Genomic DNA, 10,288 nt, shown 5'->3' on the forward strand with positions numbered 1-10,288 from the left:
CGGTATCCTTTTTTACTGGAAGTTTTAAAAAAACAGGTAAAATCATGTTAATTTTTAATTTTTAAAAAAATATGATAGTGCATATCGGGTAATCTTATTTAAAAACAAAGTCAACACTATTAAATTTTTTATAAAACCAATATATTTTGTAATTTTTCAGAATTTTCAAAAAACCAGTAGTTCATATTCGATAGGCCAATAAAAAAACAAAGTTAACAATATCGGGTTTTTTTGATATTTTTCGTAATATTTTGGATATTTACTAAAACCAATATAAAATCATAATCTTTGCTTCAAAAATTGATTATTTTATATCGGATATTTGAAAAAACGGGTGTAAAATTATAATTTGTGCTTCAAAAATCGATGATTTTACCTCGCGAAGAGCCGGTATAAAAAATATGAATTTATACTGAATATTTTGAAAAAGCAATATAAAAGCATATGATTTTGAAAAGAATTTATGATTTTACATTTACTTTTAAAAACAATTGTGTAAAATGTATTATTTTATATCGGTTATTTGAAAATTTCGATAAATACAAGAAAAACTAAAAAAACCCAAAAACCAAATGCTTTGTAAAAGAATTAGTATATTAATTCAAAAGTTCAAAAAATCACAGTATTTTTTAAAAAATTTTGATTTTTTATTAGAACTAATTTTGTAAATTTATATATAGTAGAAAATGACAGATTAAAAAAAAAGGGGAATGGTAGGACAAAATCTCGAAAACTTATTAACTCATGATGGGCTCCTTGTAGAAAACACTCTATTGGGCTCGTTGTAAAAACAGTCTAATGAGCTCGCTCTATTTTGAATCATATAAATATATTTTCAGTGATAACTATTTACACCATCCATATTTACTAATGAATTTCTACCTTTGCATAATAATAATAATAATAATAATAATAATAATAATAATAATAATAATAATAATAATAATAATAATAATAATAATAATAATAATAATAATAATAATAATAATAATTTATTATTATTATTATTATTATTATTATTATTATTATGATTATTATTGTTGTTATTAGTATTATTATTATTATTATTATTATTATTATTATTATTATTATTATTATTATTATTATTATTATTATTATTATATTTTGCTTATTGTTTATAGTAACACGTCCCATATATTAGAAAGGAAATACTGCAAATGATAGGATAAATAGAGTAAAATGAGATTTTTAGAAAGTGTGGAGTAATACTACAAAACTGATAATAAGATATAAATTGTTCTAAATACAAATGTTTGCTATGCAATTCTTTTTCCTTTTTAATATTTTATTTCTAATGGGTTCTGCTTATTGTTTCTTTCATTATGTTATTTTTAGACAAAATGAATTGTGATAGATCAGAAATAGAGTTGACTAACATTTTCTTGTACAGTTTCAAGTTGAAATATTCAACATATTTTCACTTTTTGACCGAAGAAATATTCAAGATTTAGTGCCTTTATTTTGTCCATTTGGCATGCTTCAAGTATATGAATTTTTGTTTTAGCTTTTTCAATGGAGAGATAACACTCTTTTTATTACAAATTTATAGTTTTCATTACAAATTTATAATTTATTTTATTAGTTATGACTTTTTTTTCCTACGCCATTTCAAATCGCGTTTTAGTTTATATCAGATCATATTTTATTTTATTTTTATTTTTATTATTTTAATTAAACTTGGCTATTCTTTTTTATAATTTATTTTAATTTAAAATAAAATAAATATATATTAAATATTTTTTATGTTATTTTAATTTATCGACTAATTTTCAGGGAACTCTAGGCATATCATCAATAAAGACATCATACACCTGCTTCATTGTAAACTTATGCCTATCCAACATCTTATCCCATATCAGCTGGATCCGAGTAATGTTGTTTCTCTGATGCATAATAGCCTGAAAAATCCAAGATCAGGAATTGTCAGTCTCCACATCTAACACTTGAGCTCCCTTAATCATGTCAGGCCTCGTGCTTTGATAGCTACTTGGATTTTATGACATGGTAGACTCCCAACCAAGGACAGGCTCCTTCGATTTGATTTTATTCAAGATTCTATATGTAACCTCTGTCAGTTTGCTCCTGAAACACTGCATCATATATTCTTTCAATACATGATTACATATGACATATGGTGCTATATTCTAAATTGGATTGAAGTCAGCCATACACCACAAGATTGGTTAATTGAGTTGAGATGGATTACTGCTGCTACAAACAAGAAAGGTTGGAGGGTCAGGTTGTTGAAGCTTGCATTCACAGAGGCTGACTATGGCATCTGACAGCTTAGAAATGCAACTATATTTGATACTCATAATAGGTTAAATATTGTTAGCAGGATTGTAGATAGTATTATCTATAGAGGGTGGAAAGATAAATATCTTAGAGATCATGTTGCTAGGCTAATGGCTTAGTTCTTGGGCTTTTTCTTTGTCGTTTTTGGTTTGCTGGATCCTCTGGGATTGCTTGTATTCATCGTTTTTGAATTAATAAATATTTATTTTTAGTTCAAAAAATAATATCAACTAATTGAACCGCTAATTTTATCGAACACTTCAATTAGCTTATCAACTATAAATCATCAGTCATCATATATAAGATATAAGTTATCCGTCATAAGCTACTCCTTCTATTCCTTATTATAAACAAATTTTAACTTTTTAGATTCATTGAATAAATGATGTATATAGTCTAAATACATCATCTATTGAATCAATGCAAAAAGTCAAATTTTCTTATAAAAGATAATGGAGGGTGTATTCTTAAAAAAAAAAACGAGAGAATGAAAGGTGTATAAGATATCAGCTAGCTTATATGCAAACCACTATTGAAGGTGAGAAAAATACACAAGATGGGAGGGGTTGAATTGTGTATATGATAATTATTGTCTCTTCAAAACAACAACTTTTAAATCCGACTAAGTTCAGATTCTAAGCTAGAGTATGCAACTGCGGAATAATTTAAAGTGCATAAACAATAAGTAAATCACACACAAGAGTTATCCTAGTTCCTCTATAAAAGAATAGCTTAGTCTCCTTGCCACATGTAACACCCCAAATCTACCCGATAAATTATACGGAAAATCAGAGTATAAATTCCAAACAAGTTCATTTGAGGTATCACATATTCGTCATTTCAAAAACAGTTACGACTTATTTGCCTTCACATAGATACATAGCACAAAAATTTAAAACGATAATCAAATCATTACTAAAAATCACTTTGTTTAAATTCAATAATTAACTCGCAGCGGAATCAACAAACTTCATAAATATTCAATTCAAGTTGTAGCATCATTACACGGTAACTTTAAGTTACAATTAAAACCAAGACCATATAAAAATTCAGCAAAAGAAATAATAATTAAAACAATCGTTTTATCCCCCGAGTGCTACGTATCAGGGCAAGACACCAACTCGAATAACAACAACTAAAGACTTCATAAAATCACTTCAAAACTTTCACCGCTATCTTGAGTACCTGTCCGTTTCCCACGGTAAGGGAAACATCATTCAGAAGGGGTGAGATATCGAAAGATATAAATAAAAGTATGATAATTAATATATTAGAATTAAATCATACAAAATTATCACTTTACAACTTTCAGACGACAGCTATAACAACAATTTAAAATTGTACAGATATAATAACAAAATCAACAACAACATAATAATAGTTATAACAACTATTTTTCGTCTTCCGGACGGTACCTGTCACAACAAGTCATTAGCATAACAACTTATAATTACAACTTCACATTATCACAATTCACCTCACATCGTCATATTCAACAACAAGTCAAGTCACATCACGTCACAATTAAATCACACTCATGCCACAAATAATGAGACTCTACAATTGCACATGCATGTGGTACCCAGGGCTTCAGCCCCCATCGCCAATTGCCAGTTAACAGAGGCATCAAGGCATAAGCCTTCGTCACTAATTTGCCAATCCAGGCTGTCACCAAAAATGCATATGTATATGAATGCAACAAACACACACAACAAACAACATCATCGTCACAAAGGCATAAGCCTATATCGTCGCTATACCAATAAATAGAGGTATACATCGTCACTGAAACATCCTGCAAATTCGCATAAAACAACAACAATATACACGTCGCTCAGAAATCACAAAGAAATAACAACACAACGTACTCATCATAATTCACAAAACAAGCCTATCACAATCACCTACTAGCATATACGAACTACCTCTACAAGTTTCAATTAATTCCGGATAACTAAATACACCCTAATCCCACATACAATCATCATATTCCTGGTTATATAATTCGAACCCCACCCTTACCTTGGTAAATATGGACTCTTTCACCATAGCTCTAAGCTTTTCTCCAAAAGAAATCCTTTCTAACATCAATTGGAGACACGCCTAAAAACCAGTTCGGGAATCAGCTTATCAGACGAACTTAAAACCCTCAAAATCAAAATCGCTCCGGTCAGAACTTACCTCTATGAGTCGGGAACGTTGTGTCCAAGTACCGCAACGATCCAACGGTTGGATTGAGAGATATGCCCGATTTGCCAAGGTGACTCTATGCTGAAACTTGCTGCGAAAATTAAGGCTTCCTCCATAATTTTCTTCTTCTCTCAAGTGCTACTCCCTTCTTTCTCTTCTCTTTTCTATTTTTCCTCTCTCCCCAAAAATAAGTTATGAGACTCCAACTCTAAAACCCTAATTTTCTACTCTTACTATCTCTTTTCTCTTAATGGGCTTAATCCATAATACATCTATTATGTTTCTACTACTAAGACCCAATTAACTATATCTCTCATACAACTTAATTAACCAAAATAACACACACACATACAATTAAATATTTCAAATAATTATTATATCACATAATAACTAAATAAATAAATAAATATTAAAAATACCAAATAGTATAATTACTAATATAATTAATAAAAATATTAATAAAATCGGGATGTTACACCACACAAGAGCTTTTCACTATAATCAGAACCTGATTACAATTTGCTTAGACACACCAGTCCAAGACTTTCCACTCAATTACTCTGAAAGTGACTTCCTTGCCTAAACCAACTGTTTAGGACTTCCCGCTCAATGACACTAGAAAGAGACTTCCTTGCTTAAACCAACTATTCAGGACTTCCTTGCTCAAACACTCAGTCTTAGACTTTTACAAGTTCTAAACAAAATATTTAGGATTACAAGAAGATGTACGTGATACACAATTAGAGGTACAAATAATACAGCTCACGCGAAGATCTTGGTTCTTGAGATTTCTAAGATATACAAGTGTAAGAAACTCTCAAGACTATGTGTAGCCACAACAACTATGTACAAAAGCTAAGATAGGGGAACAATTATTGTTCTTGTTCTTTGTGTTTTCTTGTTGTATATCCATGTTGCTTCTTTCAAATATTCATCCTTATATAGAGGGAACGAAAGAGACGTTGGAAGCTTGCTTGCACAATTGTCTTTTGCTGAAGAAGCAGTTTTTAAGAGAGAGACGTTGGAGTTGGTACGATGAGGATCTCCATCTGTTGAATAATTTCTTTATCCATTGTGTCTTTCTCTTCCTTGAGCCTTGTGCTAAAATATCTAGTTGACTTTCTCCATAATTCTAGCAGTTTGATAAGATGAAGTTGCTTTTGCACAGAGTACGGATAAGTGGACATTATATTGTGTTTCCAGCAAGGCGCTTGAAGTTCCTACTGGAATCAGAGGCTGAGTCAACATGACACTGAAGTCTTATTAGAAAATCAGGATCTGAGATAATTTTGGCCCTGAGGTTCTATTTGAAAATCATATTTAGATCCAATAGAATCTGAATTGCTTCTAATCTATTTAATTTGGCCAGAATCTAATCTGCTTAATGATCATGCACACTTAAGTAAATGTTACTATACCCTATTATTCCTTAATTACTTTGTTATCATAAAAACCCAAAAATATGAACAAATTTTGTTCCAACATCTATTTTTACCAAACAAAGCCAAAATATTCTTATATTCAAACAAATAAACTGTTACAACGAAGACATATATATATATATATATATATATATATATATATATATATATATATATATATATATATATATATATATATATGAGGAGGGTTATATTGACTCCGAGAGTAAGTGTTCAACACTTACTCCAAATCATAACCATTGATTATCATTAATCCAACGGTTTTAATTAAAGTTTTATATAAAAAATATTTCCAAAAATAATTAGATTAAATGATCAATTAAAACCGTTAGATTAATGAAAATCAATGGTTGTGATTTGGAGTAAGTGTTGAACACTTACTCTTGGAGTCAATATAACCCTCCTATATATATATATATATATATATATATATATATATATATATATATATATATATATATATATATATATATATATATATATATATATATATATATATATATATATATATATATATATATATATATATATATATATATATATATATAGGAGGGTTATATTGACTCCAAGAGTAAGTTATAATAACTTACTCCACATCTTGACCATTAATTCTTTTCAATCTAATGGTTAAAAATAATAAGGAGTAGTTTTCTCTTTCCACATTTAATGACTTCTTATTTTTAACCATTAGATTGAAAAGAATAAATGGTCAAGATATGGAGTAAGTAATTATAACTTACTCTTGGAGTCAATATAACCCTCCTCATATATATATATATATATATATATATATGTATATATATATATATATATATATATATATATATATATATATATATATATATATATATAATTTCTAAAAAAATAAAATAAAAGACATATGTTTTTAATACATTAAAAATAATATGAGATAGATATTTTTTATTGATAATAAAAAACTTAAGAAAACTTAAAATCAATAAGTATAAAATCGTTATCGGACACATATTTAATTTGCCTTGGATAAATATAAAAAATAAATAAAAAAGGAATGCGTTGACAGTGTAAAGTATTTTTACACTGTCAACCAATGAGAGACATACATCAGAATAAATTCCATTTTTAATTTTAAAAGGAGCTTAAAGGTAGTGCACTGCCAGTGTAAAATTCTGTTCTGGACCGGCCCAATCACCTCAATTGGGCCAATCCAGCCTTCGGCCCAAGGCACCCTGGACGCGCGCGCGACAGCCTCCCCCGTTCCACTCCGGGCAAACGCTAGACGTATCCGAGCAAGATGGAGCCTCGTGCTCGGTAGTAGCCAGCTCACGCATCGTCTAAGTTCTCGCCTTGCAAAGCGGAGCCTATTTCGCTTGGAACAACTCTATAAATAGCCCTCTGACTTCAGAGGGCAAGGTAATCTTTTTCTTACCCCCAAATCCTCACTTTGTTGTACCTTGTTGATCACATACTTACTTTGACATCGGAGTGCCTTGTAGGTAAGTTCCTTAGATAAGTTCCTTAGGAAAAAACTTATTTAAAAAAACTTATCTAATGAAAAATGATGACTCTCATTTTTACGGGATAAGTTTCTTAGATAAGTTCCTTATATTAATACCCCTCCATTTTTATTATCCTAAAAGTTCTCTATTCAATAATGTGTTTCAGATTGTAGATTATGTTCTACCTAATAGTTACTTTTTTTTTATATTAAAATATTTACCACACATTTTTATTTGTTGGAAATTGTCTCGTAATGATTCTTTCCTATACATTTTGATTTCTATGTGGTTGCTATTTTCTCGTGTAAATATCTATCTATGTTTGCTTCTAATTACTATTATGACCTCAAAGGGTACCAAACCAAACTCAAATTATATAGTACACCATTCATATAATTTTACTCTATAGTATACATTGTTAAAACATGAACTAAAAGGAATCTTAATAGCATATTATCACTCATGTCTACCAATCTATGTATAGTTTTAAAAACCACATTGCAGCATTAGTGGAAAAAATAGCAATAATATTAGTATTATATGTAAATAATACATAACATGACCTTTTAGCTATACTGATGAAGCAAATTCGATGTGACAAGTTGAATTTGCCGGCCATGGTCGATTAGCCGGCATTTGAAAATAATGACCAAAACCACTCTCCTAACATTCTTTATAAGAAAACATCTTTCATTCTCAGACATGTTCCTTAAACTTGTTCTTCACTTCAATAACATAACAACAACAACAGCAACATAACATAGTACTACCAATTGTTATGGGATCTTCTCTCAGTTGCTGCGGTTCTGAGAAGGTCGATGAAGTGTATGTAGAGTCTAACTCACCTCTCTCTTTTTCTAGTTCTTGATTTTCATTTCAATCAATGTTAGTTAGCTTTCATTATAAAATATGTATGATTTGTGCATGTAGGCCAACATCTTTTGGTGTAGCTAGCAATTCTTGGAGAATTTTCACATACAAGGAGTTGCATACAGCTACGAATGGGTTCAGCGATGATTATAAGCTCGGTGAAGGTGGATTTGGAAGTGTCTATTGGGGAAGAACCAGTGATGGTCTCCAGGTAAAAATTACTGACACAGACATTAGACACGACAGATAGACAGATACAGAAACATGTCTGGTAATATAACTATATGTATCAGTATTGTTTCGGTGTTGTGTCCTGACATGTTTTTAATAGGAAGTGTTGTGGATGTAGTAACTTTCTTTGTTGGATATTGTAGATAGCAGTGAAGAAACTGAAAGCAATGAATTCAAAGGCTGAGATGGAATTTGCTGTAGAAGTTGAAGTACTTGGAAGGGTCAGGCACAAGAATTTATTAGGTCTTAGAGGCTATTGTGTTGGCGATGATCAGCGCCTTATTGTCTACGATTACATGCCGAATCTGAGTCTTCTTTCTCATCTCCATGGCCAGTTTGCTGTTGAAGTCCAACTCAACTGGCAAAAGAGAATGAGCATTGCAATTGGCTCGGCCGAAGGCATTTTGTATGTGTATTTCGTATCAATGTATCGACTAATTTATAAATTTGTGCGACTTTCTATTTCTAAACTCGATTCTCGTTGTTTCCAGGTACTTGCATCATGAGGTCACACCACACATTATCCATAGGGACATCAAAGCAAGCAATGTCTTACTTGATTCAGATTTCGTGCCTCTGGTTGCTGATTTTGGTTTCGCGAAGCTTATACCAGAAGGAGTTAGCCACATGACAACGCGTGTTAAGGGTACGTTAGGATACTTAGCGCCCGAGTATGCAATGTGGGGGAAAGTTTCTGAGAGTTGTGATGTTTATAGCTTTGGAATTCTTCTGCTAGAGCTAGTAACTGGTAGAAAGCCGATAGAAAAGTTACCTGGCGGGCTTAAGAGAACGATAACCGAATGGGCTGAGCCGTTGATAACGAAAGGAAGGTTTAGGGATATGGTTGATCCGAAACTTAGAGGAAACTTTGATGAGAATCAAGTTAAGCAAACGGTTAATGTGGCTGCACTTTGTGTGCAAAGCGCGCCTGAGAAACGACCGAATATGAAGCAAGTTGTTAGTCTTTTGAAAGGACAAGAAGCTGATCAAGGGAAAGTGGTGACTAAGATGAGAATAGATAGTGTTAAGTATAATGCGGAGTTATTGGCACTTGATCAACCTAGTGATGATGATGATTATGATGGAAATAGTAGCTATGGTGTTTTTAGTGCTATTGATGCTCAGAAGATGAAGGATCCTTACAAGCGCGGCGATAACAGGAAAATTTGATGAATATATGTAAACATATGTTGAATGGTTTTTGAAGCTTTTTTTTTTTCCATATTGGTGTTATTGAATCAACTTTTGAAGTAGAGCTCTTTTTGCTGTCACCTATAATTGTTTATCATATAGAAATGAATATAGTTTGATCAATATTTTGATGATGATGATGATTTCATATTCCTTATATGGATTGTATTATTTGAAGATTTCATTTGATTCATGTCTTCACTCCACTTTTCTTTTGAGATATTTCTTTTTGCACCTGCAATTTCTTGATTCCACATCCAAGTGTATGAGAATGTGAATCACTGGCCATGGTTTTATTTATAGGAAAAACCATCAATAATGTAGAAAGGAAAAAAAGTTCAAAGGTACAAGTTGTATGGAACTGGTCTGAGTCCTGCAAAGTTCAATGTAGTACTTGAATTATAAAACTCTTACACCAAATTAACTGGTCTTTTAGAGTCATAAATGTCAACAAGTTTAATGTTTATAAATACATAATGTTATAAATTTGTAAGTGATGTTTTATCAATTAAGTCTTTGAATATCAGTTAGTCTTTGATGTCATTTAACAATTAAGTGACTTCAAACATA

General features: G+C 30.8%; 1 protein-coding gene across 1 annotated transcript; it reads left to right on the plus strand.

The window, feature by feature from the left end:
- Window positions 1-7,930: 7,930 nt before the first annotated feature.
- On the plus strand, window positions 7,931-9,852 carry LOC131628087 (PTI1-like tyrosine-protein kinase At3g15890). The gene is made up of 4 exons (XM_058898947.1): window positions 7,931-8,251; window positions 8,357-8,507; window positions 8,671-8,933; window positions 9,019-9,852. Exons 1-4 carry the CDS (start codon window positions 8,205-8,207, stop codon window positions 9,695-9,697), a joined length of 1,140 nt encoding a protein of 379 aa, XP_058754930.1. The 5' UTR covers window positions 7,931-8,204; the 3' UTR covers window positions 9,698-9,852.
- The last annotated feature ends 436 nt before the right edge of the window (window positions 9,853-10,288 follow it).

The sequence above is a fragment of the Vicia villosa genome, linkage group LG1 (genome assembly GCF_029867415.1).
Source record: "Vicia villosa cultivar HV-30 ecotype Madison, WI linkage group LG1, Vvil1.0, whole genome shotgun sequence".
Taxonomy (NCBI): domain Eukaryota; kingdom Viridiplantae; phylum Streptophyta; class Magnoliopsida; order Fabales; family Fabaceae; genus Vicia; species Vicia villosa.